The sequence below is a fragment of the Microcaecilia unicolor genome, chromosome 10 (assembly GCF_901765095.1).
Source record: "Microcaecilia unicolor chromosome 10, aMicUni1.1, whole genome shotgun sequence".
Lineage (NCBI taxonomy): Eukaryota > Metazoa > Chordata > Amphibia > Gymnophiona > Siphonopidae > Microcaecilia > Microcaecilia unicolor.
In genome coordinates, this window is record NC_044040.1 from 28,763,952 (window position 1) to 28,784,843 (window position 20,892).

General features: G+C 43.3%; 1 protein-coding gene across 1 annotated transcript in view; it reads right to left on the minus strand.

The window, feature by feature from the left end:
* The window catches only part of CCDC146 (coiled-coil domain containing 146), a 221,081-nt gene that overhangs the window by 179,966 nt on the left and 20,223 nt on the right, over nt 1-20,892 (minus strand). Inside the window, exon 2 of the mRNA XM_030216395.1 lies at nt 17,147-17,305. Within this exon, the coding sequence (XP_030072255.1) occupies nt 17,147-17,293 (147 nt within the window). The 5' untranslated portion in view covers nt 17,294-17,305. The remainder of the gene's footprint in view (nt 1-17,146; nt 17,306-20,892) is intronic.

The window sequence follows — 20,892 nt, forward strand, 5'->3', positions numbered from 1 at the left end:
TGAGACCTTACCGCCAGCCATTGACCTAGAGGTAAAGAATCTGGGCAGTAATGACCTACGTGCGTCAAATGCCACTTGGAGCGCGCCCGTTACATGCACCCAAAAATCAAAAATATTTTTCAGATGTGCATATCGGATGCGCGCCAAAAATGCAATTACTACAAGAGCCACGTGGTAGTCGGGCGGTAACTCCATTTTGGCACGTGTTGGGCTCGCATAGACGCTTACGCGGCTTAGTAAAAGGGCCCCTCGCTCTCTACAAGCTAGCATCTCAGTATAAAGCAGAACAACAAATGGGAATTTCAGTGTTGGTTTTGACGATTAAGAACATCCAGCACTGAATTCAGAATGAAATGCTTTAAAGACTGATGAATACCCATTAAAAAAAATAAACCTATGAACATGGGAAAACTTACTAGACTACAGCAAAATACAACAGTAAAAATAATTTTATTGAAATCCAAATTTGATAGCATGACTCCATTATTAAGATCTTTTCATTGGCATCCCACGGTCGCACATGTGGGATTTAAGTTCCTATATCTGGTATTTGTTTTGTTTTTGTTACATTTGTACCCCACGCTTTCCCACTCATGGCAGGCTCAATGTGGCTTACTTGGGGCAATGGAGGGTTAAGTGACTTGCCCAGAGTCACAAGGAGCTGCCTGTGCCTGAAGTGGGAATCGAACTCAGTTCCTCAGGACCAAAGTCCACCACCCTAACCACTAGGCCACTCCTCCACTGTTGCTACTATTCCATGTAGAAGTCGGCCCTTGCAGATCACCAATGTGGCTGCACAGGCTTCTGCTTCTGTGAGTCTGACGTCCTGCACATAGGTGCAGGACGTCAGACTCACAGAAACAGAAGCCTGCGCAGCCTTCTACATGGAATGTTGCTAGTGGAATAGCAACATTCCATGTAGAATCTCCAATAGTAGCAACATTCCATGTAGAATCTCCAATAGTATCTATTTTATTTTTGTTACATTTGTACCCTGCGCTTTCCCATTGCGGCTTACATGGGGCAATGGAGGGTTAAGTGACTTGCCCAGAGTCACAAGGAGCTGCCTGTGCCTGAGGTGGGAATCAAACTCAGTTCCTCAGCTCCCCAGGACCAAAGTCCACCACCCTAACCACTAGGCCACTCCTCCACAATTACAGGAGGATTTCCCCCTATATAGTAGATCCTCTCTCACACTGTTTTTGGTCTGGTCATTGCAGCAGCAGTGTACAGACAAAGATGCTTCATACTAATAGCGCATCATATATACTCTCACTTATGCAGTGGAGAACTGGGCAATGCTCTAGTCCAAGCTTGTCCAAGATCAGTCCTCGAGAGCTGCAAGCAGACCACGTTTTCAGGATATCCCTAATGAATATGCATGAGAAAGATCTGCATATAACAGATATAGTAAGCATGCAAATCTTTCTCATGCATATTCATTAGAGATATCTTGAAAGCCTGTCTGCGGCCCTCAAGGACTGAACTTTGGACAAGCCTGCCTTAGTCAATTAATCCACACGAGCAAGCTTCACTTCCCATTTGATTCCACTTTTAGATTGAAATCATCTTTGCAAAGGCTGTTGTTTCATGTTGCTATGGTGGGGGGGGGGGGGGGGGGGGGGGGAAACAACTGCCAGTGTGGAGGAGCAAGGAGAACCATGAATCATGCCAGGCTTGTGGAATTCTCTCTCACTAGAGATTAGATTGGAGTTTCCATAAATTATTAAAATCCTGGCTTTTTCAGAAGTGTCTGAATTGAGCTGTTTAAGTGTTGTTTTCAGTAATAGGTGTGTTTAACGCAATGGATTTCGAATAATTTGATTTTCAGTTACATAACTATAGGTGTAGTGATAGGTAAATCCCATGTAAATGGTTGTAGGATTTGAAACAATTTTGGATTCTAATCTTACTAATTGTGAACTGTTGTAAGCCACAGGTTGAAAGGGTAGATAAAAACTCCACGTTATGTTATATGAATAAGATGCAAATTGGGATCCTACCAAAGGCATGTTTCATCTGTTATGCGGATGTCTATGGGAGAATGTTGAGGTTTAACATATAGTACATTTCTTTTTCTTTGTATCGATTGCTGCTGTATATAATATTTCACTTGTACATTTTCAAAATGTTGTGACTTTTTTAAGCTATTAGGTCATTGCTATTAGTTCACTGAGGGGTCCTTTTACAAAGGCTCACTAGCGTTTTTAGCACGCACTAAAAATAAGCACACGCTAAACGTTAGAGACACCCATATATTTCTATGGGTGTGTCTAGCATTTAGCATGCACTAAAAACACTAGCGCACCTTTGTAAAAGGACCCCTTAGTAAAATATGCCAGGGTTTTTAATTTTGATATTTATATATCAGTATATAAAGTTTTTCATGTTCTAGGACTAATAATTTGACCAAATAATTTATCTACATCTACATGTTAACATAATGTTAAAATGTATTAAAAATTAAAATTAATAAAGAACACATGGATTTAAGAACAAGTGACATTGGTAATTGGCATGGTGCGATGCCACCCTGTGGGCCTGCTGTCTCGCCAGTGTTTCTTGGGTGGATCTCCTAGAAGAAACCCGTAGTGCCCCTCTATCATACGTGTTTCCATTGTAACAGAAAGCCCTGCAGGGGGAGGGGAAGGGTCACCATAGGGCCTTGGAGTGCCACTTCACAGGCTCCAAGCAGAGTTTTCTTTCCTGGATTGCTGCCTGTTGCTGTGGGCCCTGCTGGTAAGTGGGATGTGGGAAAAGTCCAAAATGCATGATGAGGATCTGAGTAGGGGCAATTTAGGCAGGGGGAGGGGAAGTGATGGCTGGTGCCATGAACCTTCATTCACAATTAAATGAGGATTTCCCCCTATTTAGTAGACCCTCTCTCACACTGTTCTTGGTCTGGTCATTGTAGCAGCAGTGTACAGACAAAGATCCAGGCACCAGAGCTCCTTCTGGAAACCTGTATCCAGGCACCAGTTGAAATCCATTATAATGATCAGAACTCTGCCTTTATTTATTTGGATTTTGCTCACACCTTTTTCAGTAGTACCTCAAGGGGAGTTACATTCTGGTACACTGGATATTTCTCTGTCCCAGGAGGGCTCACAATCCAAGTTTGTACCTGAGGCAATGGAGGGTTAAGTGACTTGCCCAAGATCACAAGGAGCAGCAGCGGGATTTGAACCGGCCACCTCTGGGTTGCAAGACCAGTGCTCTAACCACTAGGCCACTCCTCCACTCTGCAACATTCCATGTAGAATCTCAAATAGTAGCAACATTCCATATAGAATCTCAAATATTTATTTAGATTTTGCTCACACCTTTTTCAGTAGTAGCTCAAGGTGAGTTACATTCAGGTACACTGGATATTCCTCTGTCCCAGGAGGGCTCACAATCTAAGTTTGTACCTGAGGCAATGGAGGGTTAAGTGACTTGCCCAAGATCACAAGGAGCAGCAGTGGGATTTGAACTGGCCACCTCTGGATGTCAAGACCTGTGCTTTAACCACTAGGCCACTCCTCCACTCCTTTGTAACATCTCTAGCCCTGGCCAACTTCATCTGCAAAGGTCTGACTCTGGGATCAACCCAGAGACCTTCCATGTGATTATATACAGGACTGCCACAAAACAACTAGTTCACAGCTTTATGATATCTATATCTAAAATCTGTGTAACTCCTGACAACTGGGAGGTCTAGTCTTCATTACCATGTGACTTTAGAGCACATGCAGCTGGAAAGATAGTCCATGGACTAAATAAACATCAGGCCGATTCAGTAAAGTGTGATAAATCCTACTGAAATAGACACTGATTTCACGTTACTTCTTTTTTTATTTGTTATGTTAAAGCTCAATGCTGATTATTCGTATTTGGCCAAATAGTAAAATATACTATTCGGTATACCTCTAGTAAATACGCAAGGCCAAATGGCAGAATGCAATACTGGTAGTGCTGTTTCCCAATTTGGAATCTGAGATACTTCCTGTGACTACCCACACTCCACTCATGTGTAGTCCTACCAATAAAATATGTACTATGCAAGATACATGCATATTTACATATATGTGCAAAGAAAATGTTCTACTCAATGTGGAAACTTAAAAGGATCAAACCTTTTTTCCCAAGGGAAGTATTCCGCAGCCTAGTACAATCAATGGTGCTAAGCCATCTAGACTACTGCAATGCCATTTATGCCGGATGCAAAGAACAAATCATTAAAACGCTTCAGACTGCTCAAAACACGGCAGCCAGACTCATATTTGGGAAAACGAAATACGAAAGTGCCAGACCCCTAAGAGAAAAATTACATTGGCTCCCACTAAAAGAACGAATTGCGTTCAAGGTCTGCACCCTGATCCACAAGATCATTCACGGGGAAGCCCCAACCTACATGTCAGACCTAATAGACTTGCCTACTAGGAACGCAAAAAGACCAGCACGTACATTCCTTAATCTCCACTACTCTAACTGCAAAGGATTAAAATATAAATCCACATACGCGACCAGTTTCTCATACATCTGTACCCAAATATGGAACGCACTACCGAAGACCATAAAAACAACGCAAGACCTATCTTCCGAAGACTACTGAAAACAGATCTGTTCAAGAAGGCGTACCATAAACATCCATCTTAAATACTAAATAATAAGACTATACACGACCTAGACACAACCGAAACCTTATCACTTGACTGACTAACCTCTTTGCCATTAGTGAACAAATACTATCACTACAATCCTTATGTCAATTATGGTCTCTCCATAGTTGATGACCTAATGTACGTTATATTCCAATTATCACCCAGGAACCTTCATGCAATACCATAATGTATTCTTCTTACCATGCATGTATGCACACAGTATATATACAGTGGTGGAAATAAGTATTTGATCCCTTGCTGATTTTGTAAGTTTGCCCACTGACAAAGACATGAGCAGCCCATAATTGAAGGGTAGGTTATTAGTAACAGTGAGAGATAGCACATCACAAATTAAATCCGGAAAATCACATTGTGGAAAGTATATGAATTTATTTGCATTCTGCAGAGGGAAATAAGTATTTAATCCCTCTGGCAAACAAGACCTAATACTTGGTGGCAAAACCCTTGTTGGCAAGCACAGCGGTCAGACGTCTTCTGTAGTTGATGATGAGGTTTGCACACATGTCAGGAGGAATTTTGGTCCACTCCTCTTTGCAGATCATCTCTAAATCATTAAGAGTTCTGGGCTGTCGCTTGGCAACTCGCAGCTTCAGCTCCCTCCATAAGTTTTCAATGGGATTAAGGTCTGGTGACTGGCTAGGCCACTCCATGACCCTAATGTGCTTCTTCCTGAGCCACTCCTTTGTTGCCTTGGCTGTATGTTTTGGGTCATTGTCGTGCTGGAAGACCCAGCCACGACCCATTTTTAAGGCCCTGGCGGAGGGAAGGAGGTTGTCACTCAGAATTGTACGGTACATGGCCCCATCCATTCTCCCATTGATGCGGTGAAGTAGTCCTGTGCCCTTAGCAGAGAAACACCCCCAAAACATAACATTTCCACCTCCATGCTTGACAGTGGGGACGGTGTTCTTTGGGTCATAGGCAGCATTTCTCTTCCTCCAAACACGGCGAGTTGAGTTCATGCCAAAGAGCTCAATTTTTGTCTCATCTGACCACAGCACCTTCTCCCAATCACTCTCGGCATCATCCAGGTGTTCACTGGCAAACTTCAGACGGGCCGTCACATGTGCCTTCCGGAGCAGGGGGACCTTGCGGGCACTGCAGGATTGCAATCCGTTATGTCGTAATGTGTTACCAATGGTTTTCGTGGTGACAGTGGTCCCAGCTGCCTTGAGATCATTGACAAGTTCCCCCCTTGTAGTTGTAGGCTGATTTCTAACCTTCCTCATGATCAAGGATACCCCACGAGGTGAGATTTTGCGTGGAGCCCCAGATCTTTGTCGATTGACAGTCATTTTGTACTTCTTCCATTTTCTTACTATGGCACCAACAGTTGTCTCCTTCTCGCCCAGCGTCTTACTGATGGTTTTGTAGCCCATTCCAGCCTTGTGCAGGTGTATGATCTTGTCCCTGACATCCTTAGACAGCTCCTTGCTCTTGGCCATTTTGTAGAGGTTAGAGTCTGACTGATTCACTGAGTCTGTGGACAGGTGTCTTTCATACAGGTGACCATTGCCGACAGCTGTCTGTCATGCAGGTAACGAGTTGATTTGGAGCATCTACCTGGTCTGTAGGGGCCAGATCTCTTACTGGTTGGTGGGGGATCAAATACTTATTTCCCTCTGCAGAATGCAAATAAATTCATATACTTTCCACAATGTGATTTTCCAGATTTAATTTGTGATGTGCTATCTCTCACTGTTACCAATAACCTACCCTTCAATTATGGGCTGCTCATGTCTTTGTCAGTGGGCAAACTTACAAAATCAGCAAGGGATCAAATACTTATTTCCACCACTGTATATATATATACCATGAACTGTTCCATGTACGTGATGTTCCATCTAGGTTACCATGAGGCATATTTTCAAAGCACTTTGGGAGGCTAAGTTCCATAGGTTTCTATGGAACTTTGGGAGGCTAAGTGCTTTGAAAATGAGCCTCCATGTATGTATGCACCTTAACAGAACACCATTTGTAATTTTGTTACCCGGAGTTGGCAACCACCACTACGGCAAATGTAAGCCACATTGAGCCTGCAAATTGGTGGGAAAATGTGAGATACAAATGCTACAAATAAATAAATAAATAAATAAATATGCCTTTATTCTAATGACATTTGTGCACAATTGGCACATAATTATTCATGCACACCTGACAGAATTGCCCTGGTTGTGTTGGAGCAAAGCAAGGGTAAAGCATGAGTGTTCTGCCCAACTATACAGATCGCTGATGATGTATATGTAGATAAGCAATTTAACTCAGGTCAGGAAAAAGGATCACCTAAATTAAACTGCTTATCTATACAGACAACAACTAAATATCTCTGTGATATGTATATCTCAGCACTCATCCATATTTTCAGCACAACCGATAAGTATAATAGCATTGAATATACATTTTCAAAAAACCACTGACCTTGGGGTTTAAATATTGGCTAGTATATTTTCACTCATACTATTGAAACAATTTGTTTCTTTGGAAGTGGGAAGTGAATGTGGAAGGCATGGAAGAGGTGAGAAGTTGTCTCTGCCTTCAGACTTACGTGGTCCTCTAGCCCTTCAGTATCCCTCAGAATCGTGCCAAACCCCAGCCCTCTTAGGGACCTGCTTCACACAACTTTCTGGTTTCTTAAAGTGAATTATTTGTTTTCTCTGTATTTTTATTTCAATTTTTCCCTAAGATACTCGAACATTTCTATTAGTGTTCTTTCATATTGAAAACGTGGTGTATATTGTACAGATCAGTGAAATGAGTTGCTACTTCAATGCACTTTTTAGACCACAGAATATGAAAAATGTAGAAAGATATGGAAACCAGAACAAATAGTGACGTGATCAAATTTGCAGATGATACAAAACTATTCAAGGTTGTTAAAACACGTGTGGACTGTGAAATATTACAGGAAGACCATAGGAAAATGGAAGACTGAGCATCCAAATAGCAGATGAAATTTAACGTGGACAAATGCAAGGTGATGCACATCGGAAAGAATAATCCGAATCATAGTTACCTGATGCTAGGGTCCACCTTGGGGTCGCCACTCAAGAAAAAGATCTGGGTGTCGTTGTAGATAGTAAGCTGAAATCTTCTGCTCAGTGTGAGGCAGTGGCCAAAAAAGCAAACAGGATGCTAGGAATTATTAGGAAAGGGATGGTGAATAAGACCGAAAATACTAATGACTTTTTATTGCTCCATGGTGCGTCCGCACCATGAGTATTGTGTTCAGTTCTGGTCGCCGTATCTCAAAAAAGATATAGCAGAATTAGAAAAGATTCAAAGAAGAGCTACCAAAATGATAAAGGGGGTGGAACTCCTCTTGTATGAGGAAATGCTAAAGAGGGTAGAGCTCTTCAGCTTGGAAAAGAGATGGATGAGGGGAGATATGATTGAAGTCTACAAAATCCTAAGTGTTGTAGAACAAGTACAAGTAAATCGATATTTTACTCGTTCCAAAGGTACAAAGACTAGGGGACACTCACGGAAGTTACATGGAAATACTTTTAAAACAAATAGGAGGAAATATATTTTCAGTCAATGAATAGTTAAACTCTGGAACTCTTTGCCGGAGGATGTGGTAACAACGGTTAGCATATCTGGGTTTAAAACAGGTTTGGACAAGTTCCTGGAGGAAAAGTCCATAGTCTGCTATTGAGACAGACATGGGAAGCAACTACTTGCCCTGGGATTTGTAGTATGGATTGTTGCCACGATTTGGGTTTCTGCCAGGTACTTGTGACTTGGCTTGGCCACTATTTGGAAAACAGGATACTGGGCTAGATGGACCACTGGTCTGACCCAGTATAGCTACTCTTATGTTCTTAGGTGTGCAGGCTTTAACAAGGCACTGTATTTGGTAGTATTGAACCACTTCTTTTGAAATTCAGAATCATGCATTATCGCTGTCTCCAGGAAAGAACATGCGGTCACAGTTCTACATGGGATGACAAATTATGGCTGTGCAGAGGAAAGGCCTTATTAACTTTTATCTTGGCAGATAGATTTGGGTGGCCTTTCCTGCTTTCTGGACAGGAACACGTTTACCCTATCAATGGACTGTGAGAAGAGCCTAAGGGCCCTGTTTACTACTGTTTACTAAGGTACGCTAGCATTTTTAGCGCACACTAAAAATTAGTGCGTGGTGCCTATTTATGTTCGTAGAAGTATGTTGGTGAAGCCGTTGCGGACGATATGGGGGGAGATGGCAAGGCTCTGGTCCTTTGATGCACATATTAGTAGATTGCTACCCATTAGAGGTAACGGAAACTTTAAACCAGGGTTAGAGAATAAACGTATCTGGAGCTGGGGTGATAAAGGACTTCACATGGTGGAGAACTTTGTAGACAAGGATGGGCGCCTTAAATCCATGGACTCCTTGAATCTCAATTCTAATACATGGGCAGATACATACGCCTTTAAACAGGTATCTCACTACATTCTCACGCTGCCTACACACTTTTTGGAAGTTGATGTGACCTCCAAATTTGACAAACTTTTTGATACGCCAACAACTGATCCAGCTTCTATCTCAATGTTGCACAAAAGGTTATTAATGAGTAGACCACCAAAGAATCTCGAAAAGTTGGCCAGGAAGTAGACGGCAGATATACAGAAACAGATTAGTATAGACGTATTAAGGAGCAGCTTGAGGCAGATCAGGGGACGGATTAGTAGCGCGGAATTGAGGGAATGCCAAGGAAGAAGTATTTACAGGGCATACACTTCATTGTCGAGATTATATCAAATGAGTAGGGTGGAATCATCAGCTTGTGGTTGGTGTGGAGATCCCAATCATAACTATTATCATGCTATGTGGGCTTGTGCAGCGATATACGCTTACTGGGAGCAAATAGCGAAGTTCTTAGGCGAAATCCTGGGGTGGAGGGTGACATTGACACTGGAGACGGCCCTTTTGGGGGTCGACTTACTGAAGGGGAAAGGTACCGTTAGTCATAACCTGCTAATCTTTAAAGCATGTCTCGTGGGAAAAAAATGCATTTTAGTTAACTGGATACATTTAGAGGCACCATCGTTTTGGCAATGGCACAACAGGTGGCATGCGTTGCTACTAATGGAGCTGCGAGATTCATATTATAAACCCAAAACACAGCGTAAATTCTACTTAATATGGGAATCATATATTAATGCTTTAGCCCCTAGGGCCCGAAGTTCCATCCTTAATCGATTGAGCTTGGACCCAGCGAAGTTAGCTACGGGTTTTAGATAGTGAATAGGTCAATTTCCCTGGGCTATTGGAGATATGTAGCTGCCTGGAAGGGGGGTGGACAAAGGGGGGAGGGAGGTTACAGGGGGGAGGAATATTAGAGGGGTAAGGAAGGGCAGAAGGGGGGTTGCGGGGAGGGATATAGAGGTATGGATAAAAGAGAAATAGCTGGGAGTAGGGAGGGAGGAAGCTAAAGAGAAAAGTGATGGCTACCTCTATGTTATGATTACAAGTTGTTCATTTGTTTCCTGATGTATCTTGAACATAGCGTATGAATATTGTATTGTTTGTGATAGGTCATCAATAAAATTGTTTAAAACTAAAAAATTAGTGCGTGGTAACTAGAGACACCGTGAGTGTCTCTCCACTAGTACACACTAACTTTTAGCATGTGCCTATTGCGCAGATTAGTAAACAGGGCCATTAGAGTTATTTTCTGACAGTACCACCTGATTGAAATTCACTGCACAAATCTTAGAAAAATCTTTTGTTATTTTATTGCTGATACAAGTCTACTATAATAAAACGCACCCTCAACATTCTGAGGACACTGACGTCACTGCAGGCACTCACACACCGGTTCGTAAGTTCATGGTGGTGAAGCCACAACACTCACCATGTCTTCATGCCCCACCCTTGCGTCACACGTGATGACGTCGAGGGCGGAACAAGTACACAACAAGGCAAATGAATGCATGGGGATCAGTAGGGAAACACGTGGAGCGTGTTTACCTACTCCTCTCCTTCCAACAAATCGCAGCCGCAGAGGACGTGCCCATCACCTCGCCCCTTTAAAGGTACCGCCCCGCCCCCCATCGCCCCCTCTTCCCCTCATCACCTTCCCTACCCCCTGTCACCTCCCCTCCCCTTACACCACTATCCCTGGTGGTCTAGCGGTACCTGTTCGCTCGGGCAGGAACAAAAGAGCCCCCGCTTTCCTGCCCGGAGCGCTGCTGCTAGCTGCATCGTGTGTGAGTCCGGCTATCGGAGTTTCAAAATGGCCGCTGAGAGTTCAAGCTGCCTCGTGAGACTTCAACTCTCGGCAGCCATTTTGAAACGCCGAGAGCCGGACTCCCACCCGATGCAGCAGGGCAGCTAGCAGCACCGCTACGGGCAGGAAAGAGGGGGCTCTTTCTTTCCTGCCCCGACCAAACAGGTACCTCTAGACCACCAGGGAGACTAGCATAAGGGGAGGGCAGAAACAGGCCTTTTTTTACTAGTAATCCATAAATTATGATAAAGTATGTGTGGCATACTCAGTTTTTTTTATCTATAATAAGTGGAGAATATGAAGTATTTTCATGATTTCTGTGTATTTCATGTGCTCCTTTGTTTTCTTTATGGGCTATCATTGGAGACCTTAGGTAAGCAGTTGCAGGTAAAGAGGTATGTGGGAGCCTGTATAGATTGATTTACAATAATCTAGAGAATCTCAACATAAGCTCACCATCTGGAAGTTTATGTTTTAGTCCTTCAGCGCTGGGAAGGCAAGACAAGAAATCTGAATTCCAGCACAGATGCAAGGAAATCAAAACCAGATCTTAGAGGTCCCAAATCAAACGATAATAAAAATGTGCGCTGACTCATCAGACTACTATGTTGACCAGTTTACCAACAATCCACGTCGGAGAAAAGAGGTACAGTTCATATGTGCTGTGTGCTTTCTACTGCAGAACAATCAGAAAACAAATCTTCCATTTTTATTTTTACTAGCTCAGCTAATATCTTTGCCACAGGGTGGCCAGACTTCAACGTTTGGGGGGGGGGGGGGGTCCGAAGCCCAAAGTGGGCGGGCACAGTTTGGCCCGCCTTCCCGCCACAACCCCACATACCTTGGATGGCGGGGGTCCCCAGCCCCCGAGAGCTGAAGACTTACTCCAGCGCTGATCTCTGCGCATTGCGTACACTGCTTCCCCTCACGTCTCGTGCAATTATTATCAAAATTCAACAGTTCTAGACCCCTTTGTGAGAAACTACACTGGCTTCCAGTAAAGGACCGAATCACTTAAACTTTGCACCCTGGTCCATAAAATTCTTTATGGTGAAGCCCCAGGTTACATGGATACCCTTATCAATCTGCCATCAAGAATTCTTGCAGATCATCCCGTTCATATTTAAACCTACATCATCCTACCTGTAATGGTCTCAAATATAAATCCACTTACGCTTCCACCTTTTCCTTTATTAGCATTCAGCTATGGAATGCATTACCTAAATCTGTGAAGATCATTCATGATCATCTGAACTTCAGAAAATCTCTTAAGACCAGCTTATTTGGAAAGGCTTACCCTAATGGACCCGTCTTAAATCCATTATTCCTGGAACACGACTAATTTATGGACCTCATGGACCCTATTACCCTTCCCCTCTTTCCCCTCGTACCCTTGTAATTACTATCCTTCCTATTCACCTTACTATACTTTGTTTGTTTACCGGATTGGCGATTGCCTATATGGACTGATGTTAGCCACATTGAGCCTGCCAATGGGTGGGAAAATGCGGGGTATAAATGCTATAAATAAATAAATAAAAATGCTCGGTTTTAGGCCCAGACCCCCAAGGCCCCCCCATAGCTACACCACTGCTTTGCCAGTCTGGAAATAAGGGAAATCCTCTTTTGTGCCCTTGCTTTGGCAAGACAAAATCTGTCAAGGTTCCTGGACCAGTTTACACTTTATTGAACTTGAGCAAGTAAAAGATCAAACGTGTTAAAAGCTCCAAAAATGAACTGCTTTCTATTTATTATCCTGCCTGACATTTTGGACCCTGTTTACAAAGGCGCACTAGCATTTTTAGCGTGCGCTAACTGTGTAGATGGCCACAATACTCCTATAGGAGTCTACACCCTTAGCATACGCTAACAATGCAAGTGCATCTTTGTAAACAGGGCCCTTTCTGTTTCCATCTAGTTCTAAAAAAGCAGTTATCATATAAGATCAGCGTTTAGTTTTCTCCCATCCACACGTATAATAAAGGGAGGCTGAAAATTACAGCTTCATACAAAGCTTCTTCCAGTGGGCATCTATTGCCAATCAACAGGTGTCCCAATGTAAGCAACAACTGGCTTGTCTGTTCTCCCTCCTCTAAGCTCAAAGAGGAGGAGCCTGAGCTGGGAATCAAACTCTGACCTCCCACAGTACTAATCAGCCTGACACTTGGCCAGTTCTGAAGCTTATGCTTAACCACATTCTCTGTCTAAAGCACAAGCCATATGCAGACTTAAGTACAATATGCAGGTTTATGTTTAATGCATTTTGATATACTGGCTTTCTAGAGAAAACAAAACAAGGGATGCCGATTCTCATAACAGGACAGCAAGAGTAAAGAAAGTGCAGGAACGAGAGGATAAGGAAATAAAGACACAGGGGAGGGAGAAAGCAGAACCAGTCAAATCCTTGTGCAATCCTGAGCATTCCTTCTGGCTCAGATGCTGCCAAAGGCCTGCTTAAAGAAGTGAGTCTTCAGGGATAGCCTGAATTTCACAAAAGTCGATTCAAGTTGCAGCGAAGGTGGCAGAAGATTGATTCCATAAAATGGTGGCAACAAAGAAGAAGTCTCAGGTGGAATCGAGATGAGCCACTGATTGAGGAGGAATGTAGAGTCGATGGGTGTCGGAGGAGTGAAAGAGACAGGAGGACAAATAGGGCGTAAGGAGAGATGAAAGATAAGGAGAGGAGCAGGTGTAAATAGTTTTCTAAGCAAGAGTAAGCAGTTTAAATTGGATTTAATAAATTATAGGAAGCTGATGGTGTGACAATCTTACAGTCTTATAGTAATCTTTACTAAACATAATTAAAGATGTTTGTATTCAGAATCCTCCAGTGCATTTTTTCTAGTGAAAAAGGTGCCAGAACTCAAATGCCAGGCCACCCTTCAGGGGTGGGGTGATCACTGAGGAATCCACCCCACAATAGCCAGGCCCGCTGAAACCAGTCACAGGATCTATGACTAGGCAGAATTGCTGTGTAGAGCCTGAGCTCATTCACTAAAACTTGGGGACCATGGGTCAATTTTAGCAGACAATGGAGAAGGTGCCAGTACTCAGTACCCCCAAGTACCCCCTCAAAAAAAGCCCTGGAATCCTCTAAATAACTGGGCCTCTGAGGGAAACACTACATAATCCTTGGTTACAGTCAAGGCAGCATGAAAATGGCAGAATAAGGAGATGTATTAAAAGAGGCTACAAACATCAAAGTGCTTCCCAAACCTGGTCCTGGGGACATTCCAGCAAGTCAGGTTTTTAGGATATCCTGCACACAAATCTGTCTCATGAATAATCATCGTGGATATCCTGAAATCCTGACTGGCGGGGATGCCCAGGATTGGGAAGCAGTGCTCTAGGACATACAGTATGATAATGGTAACAATAATAGTTCAAACCTGCACAGATTAAAGGGAAAAACACGGATTAAGGAAAACAAATTCAGAACAGATGCTACAAAGCTCATTTTAATGCAGAAGATTGAAGGAAAAACACTGGGGCTATTTAACTGCCAGTTACATGTCAGCCCACTGGGAAATGGGTACCACTGCCAAAAAAATAAGCCTTATTGGACAGATTGGCTTTCTTTTTTCACTCATGAAAATTCTTATGTTTTCACAGTCTTCAAATGGGAAAAACAGTTTTTAATTTTATCAGAAAATATTGTAAAAAAAACAAAACAACACTGCTCATCTGTCACTTTTCTTCAACTCTTTTCCACACATCTAAAAAGGCAGCACTGATCTGATGGCCAGGGAAGGAGGGAGTTGTCCAGACTGTTTTGTTTACACAGATGAAACTTATACAACCACATGGCCCTGAACTACAGACAGACCAGCGTTAAAAATGATGCCAGAATTTAGATTTTGTTTAAAAGTGGGGAGAAAAAAAACAGGAAATCAGGTTACCCGTGATTTTGTTGGTATTTTATCTGACAGAGGTTTATTTCAGCAAATACCCGTTCCCACTCACTCTACTTAGCTGCTGGATGGCTCTTCTATTATTTCTGGAATTCACTCCTTAACCTTCTTTCATTTTCTCTCTTCCCCCAGCACTTACAACAAAAGGCATTCAGGAAAATTAGGGATCTAGATGAAGACTTTTGTTTCTCATTATGATCCTTTCCCCTTGGATTTCCATTCCTTAGCACTTCATGAGCAAATTACAGCTTTTGATAAGGCTGCCCCTGTTCAAAAGGTTACTCTTCGATATGGTCAATCCCACCCATGGCTTTCGTCTCTTGAAATGCCAGCTGCGCCATCTTGAACGCTGCTGGTGTAAAACTCAGAATCTGAAGGCCTTTAGGTAAACAGCTTTTCAGGGAATATGGTGGCTCAAGCTGGGAAGGGTTATTTCCTGCATTTAATAAGGCAAGATACTAACCCCTCAAAGCCATTTTGAAGTGAAGTGATTTACGCTAGTCTTGGTGATTTATGCGCTAAGCAATGGTCTTGGCTCCTTCCTGAAGCAGCATTTTCTGAGCGAAACAAGGCGCTCTTGTTGAAGGATGTCATGACATTTGTGGACTGAACGTAAGATATTTTTCTGTCTGGCCTGAGGACGCTTCCCGTTATGATGTGACTGTTTGCAACAATTGGTTGGTGGATACACGTGAAGATGGACTGTTTCATCAGGGATCCTGCTTATTGAGCTGCATTGATAAGAGCTGTGAATTTTCTCTAGATATGGACCTCCAGCAGCTAAGTGCAAATATAGTTTTTGGAAGTGATTGCATAGATTGTCGCAGCTGTTCTCTTGAGTGCTTATGACAGTAGTTATTTCTTATTTGTTTCAGTCTCTTTACAATAAACAGAATTTTTTGGGGGTAGGGCGTTTTTCCAAGACTTTTTTGACACTTTGTTATGGATTTTCCATTGTTCCCTAGCTTTGGGAATGGTTTTTTGTGAATCACCTGGTTTTTTCCCCACGGGGCTTTCTTCTCATGTGGTTTTTCTAGGTGTTTATTTTTTTCCAATCCTGTATTATTAAGAACCTATGATAATACCCTGTTCCCGTTGTAGAGTAGTGGACTTGTTAGTGCCTTCTGGTACTGTCTGTGTGTTAACATTTGTGTGGTATTTTCAGTGGCATTCCTAGGGGGGGGGGGGGGGCGGTCCGCCCCGGTTACAGCGCTGACTGGCTAAGCTTAGCAGCCAAATCAGACTGCCTAAATAGTAGTTCTGTCTTTGGCTGCTATAAAATTACTCAGCCAGCACTGAATATTGATATTGCCGGTTAAGTTTGAGCCGGCCATACCCTCCCCAAGATATTCTATGCTGGTTAGCAGAAACAGCCCAGCACTGAATATCCAAGGACGGATCCGATCACGGCACTTAGGCGGGCTGTCTCCTGCAGGCTGAATATTGGCCTTGCATATATATATATATATATATATATATTATCCTATATAATAATTCTCATCTCCAACGTTCTGTGCCTGGGAACGTGGCTCCCTAGGCTGGAGGTGGTCTGCTAGGCAGACACCACTGACGTCACTGATGTCATGACAGCTGATTCCAAGGCAAGGGGAGGATACTCCTCCCCCTGCCTCGGAATCATCTGTCACCCCCCGCGCTACGGCCCCCTCCTCCGCAAACCTGTCGCCTCCCCCCGGACTGCCGAAAACCGCCCCCGCCGCCGTTGTGTACTACCTGTGCAGACGGGGGACCCAAACCCCCGACAGCCGAAGTGTTGTTGTGCACTTCGCGTTCCTTCCTCATCTTCTCTGGAAGTTCCTCTGCGTGCGTCTTGTGTGCGTCTGACGTCAGATGCACGCAGAGGAACTTCCAGAGAAGATGAGAAAGGAACGCGAAGGGCACAGCAACACTTCAGCTGACGGGGGTTTTGGTCCCCCATCAGCACAGGTAGTACACAACGGTGGTGGGGGGTGGTTTTCGGCAGTCTGGGGGGGGGGGGGGAGGAATTGCCTGCCTAGAGCCCGTTTCCTTGCCTTCAGAAACGGGCCTTTTTTACTAGTATTATATATATATATATCTCGAAATAGATGGAGGTGGTTTATAGAAAATATTATCTAAATCTGCCTGTTTTATATCAAAAGGCCCCTTAATGCATACATAAAAACCTTTGATCCAGCTTTTGCTAAATAAGTAAATGTAATGCTGTAAATAATTTCATGCACAATTAATAGAAGGTGAGAGCCTGTGATTTTACCCATGGCCTTTTCAGGAGACATGACAACCACAACATTGCTAAAGAACTCTTTTTCTGCTGATAGCATTGTATACACTATTTCCTGCAAAATGTTATACTACATACCTCATCCAAATACTGAAGTGCCGGGCTTTCTGATACATTCCTGGGCCACTCTTCTTCAATATTAAATGTGGGAGCTATGGGAAAGAGTGGTTTCTCTTCCTCTTCAGAGTCACTTGAACGAGGGCTCTCTCCACTAACACTGCTCATTTTTTAAGACGTCTGCAAAGAGTCAGGAATAACATTTGTACTTTGTATAAATAGGCAATAAGGAAGAAAAGATAAAGGGGAAGAGACATAAAGGGATAATGTTAGAACCAAGAGGATGTGTAAAAAGCATGCACAAAGGCTTCAGCAAATTTTCCACTACCCCTGGGACACTTCACTATTAAAGATCATATTGGACATTAATGAACTCTTTTACCTCAACCCAACTTGATTGAATCTTATCTTCCCTATCCCAATACAACATTTTGTACCTATACCATACCGGATTTGGCGAATGCCTTCACGGTATTATGTGAGCCACATTGAGCCTGCAAATATGTGGGAAAATATGGGATACAAATGTAACAAATAATAATAATAATAATTTATACACTTACACACAAATGTTCTGGGTTAGTTTAGGTGAATGCAGCTGAATTTTCAAAAGTTGGTATGTAAATGCATCATCGGGAACACCTTGGTTCTGTCTGGGAAGGGTAATTTTATCAATGTAAACATAGAAGAACACCAGTCTTTGCACACTCAAAATCACAAAGAACATAGCGAAGATGACACAAGAATATGGTCTGTGGACGATGTAAAAGGTCCTGATTTATATTGTGTAGTTCAAAAGACACGAAAAGTCCAAATCAATTATGTATTTCAAAAAAGACTCGACACGGCCATGTTTCGGCCAACTGGCCTGCCTCAGGAGTCTTCGCAGCCTTTTAAATGGTCTATGAAAAAATCATGTGTCTGTCAATATGTAACAAGATAGAAACCTTGTTAACTGAAGCTGAATGCTCAGGGAACCAAGTTATGCACAATCGGCAGTCAAAAGTCACCTCCTCAAAGGCTCTTGGTCCCGCAGTTATATGGTAAGCCATATTGTAGAAAATGTTGACCATCATATCTACCTTAGTTGAATGTTCTAATGCAAGCTTATTAGGTGAATCATTAGTATTATGCTAACATTGTATTATATCTCTGGTATTTGAATTCCAGTGCTGTTAAATGTGTATATTTTTGATACTGTTTCACAGTAGTTCTATTATTAGGCTTCAATTTACTGTTTTCAAGTTTACCTCATTTATTGTATTTATGTTTATTCTTGGTTATTTTACTATTGTTATGATGTTAACAAAATTGTAAGTTTTATGTTAAACTGTACCTGCTGTACAGTGCCTTGGGTGAATCTCTTCATAAAGGCAGTAAATAAATCCCAATAAATAAATATGTGGAGGGGCATAATTGAACGTGAACGCCCATCTCCATGGGCATCTATGTCTGAGAACGGGTACGTGAAGGGGCGGGACAGACCGTATTTTCGAAAAAAATGGGCGTCCATCTTTTTTTTTCGATAATACGGTTTGTGCCCGGCAAATGCATCGGAGTTGTGCGGATTTGAGCTGGGTGGTTTCGTTTTTCAGCGATAATGGAAACCGAAGGCGCCCATCTCAAAAATGAACCAATCCAAGGCCTTTGGTCGTGGGAGGGGCCAGGATTCGTAGTGCACTGGTCCCCCTCACATGCCAGGACACCAACCGGGCACCCTAGGGGGCACTTGTAACAATAAAAAAAAAAGTAAAATACCTCCCAAGTTCATAGCTCCCTTCCTTTGGGTGCTGAGCCCCTCAAATCCCCCCCAAAAACCCACTGCCCACAACTTTACACCATTACCATAGCACTTATGGCTGAAGAGGGGCACCTAGATGTGGGTACTGGGGGTTTTGGGGGCGGTTTGGAGGGCTCCCATTTACCACCACAAGTGTAACAGGTGGGGGGGGGATGGGCCTGGGTCCACTTGGGTGAAGTCCACTGCACCCACTAACAACTGCTCCAGGGACCTGCATACTGCTGTGATGGAGCTGGGTATGGCATTTGAGGCTGGCATACAGGCTGGAAAAAAAAGTTGTTAAAGTTGGGTTTTTTTTTGGTGGGAGGGGGTTAGTGACCACTGGGGGAGTCAGGGGTGGTGATCCCCGATTCCTTCCGGTGTTCATCTGGTCATTTAGGGCACTTTTTTTGGGACTTGTTCATGAAAAAAAAAGGTCCAAAGAAAGTGACCCAAATTTGCGCTAAAAACGCCTTTCTTTTTTCGATTATCGGCCGAGGGCACCCATCTCTCCTCGGCCGATAAACACGCCCCAGTCCTGCCTTCACCATGCCTCCGACACATCCCCGTCAACTTTGTTCGTTCCCGCGACGGAGTGCAGTTGAAGATGTTCAAAATCAGCTTTTGATTATACCGATTTGGGCGCCTTTGCGAGATGGGCGCCCATCTCCCGATTTGGGTCGAAATACGGGCGCCCATCACTTTCGAAAATAAGGCCGATAGTGGTGTAGGGGTCACTAGCAGTCAGCTTTCAGTAAAGATTATATATTTTTTTTATAGGTTTTGTCAGTGTTTACTACCCTGTTGCTATATTTCTGATTTGAAAACTACCTGCAATTGGAGCTGAAAGCACACAGGTTTAGATAATGAAGATCATTTTCTAGGCTAAATGAATTATAAAACTTCTCCTTAATTAAATAGTTACATAATTGGTTAGACTGAAGGAAGACCAAAGAGTTATCAAGTTAAAACATTCTGTTCTCCTAACAGCTTTTCCTATATGATAACCCAAGGGAAGGTGCAAATAAACTGTTGCAGTCCATACACCTTTCTGAATAAATGGTTACGGTTAAAATTTATTTGATATACCACCATTCATAAAAATGAAGCAGAAGACAACATCCTTATGTTAAGGATGCTGCTTGGCGTACATTCATAACAAAGTTGCTAACCTGTAACAGAAGTTCTCCGTAGACAACAGGATTAGTCAGGCACACAAATGGGTGAGGTCATCACATGCCACCAGGAAGGAACAGCTCTCCCATGGGCAGATAATCAAAAGTAAACGTGGGCACTAGAGGCCATTAGTGCCCTACTAGCACCCGCATTTGCTGCTGCCCAATGGGATCGCATGTAATAACGAGCTCGTCAGCTCTGAATGCAATGAGCATGCAAATGCATGCTAAAAGGGGTGTTACCTATTCCTCCTCAATGCTCAGTGGGCAGCAAGCCAAACAAGGGTGCTGCTTCTGCAGCAAACCCTACACCAGCTCGGAGCTGGTGTTAGGGTTTGCCAGGCATTGGGAAGGAATGTGGAGGACCCTGTTCAGCATGCATTGGCATGCTTGCAGGTCCCCCACCCCCCAAACACAATGGCCTAGAGGTCTGGTGGACCTCCCTACCCACCAAACACAAAAGGGCTGGAGGTCTGGTGGACCTCCAGACCCCTCTTCCCCCCCCCCCCCCCCATCCACCCGGCTATTCTAAACAGCAAAGGGTTTTTGATCATCGGCCACCAGAGCTCAGAAGTAAACGTAAGGGTTTGAGTATGTGAAGCTCTTCCTGTGCACATCAGTCTCCTTAGCACCTCAGTTCGCTCCAGAGCTCAAGAAGTAGTGCAATATTGGGGGAGCTGGAAAGATTACAGGTTGGCAACTGTGCTTTTTGCAGAATTAGTCAAACACACAAATGGGTGGCATCATTACGCAGAGCTGGGATGGAACATTCCTCATGCAGCTTAAAACTTGTGTCAGGTTCTGAGCATGTG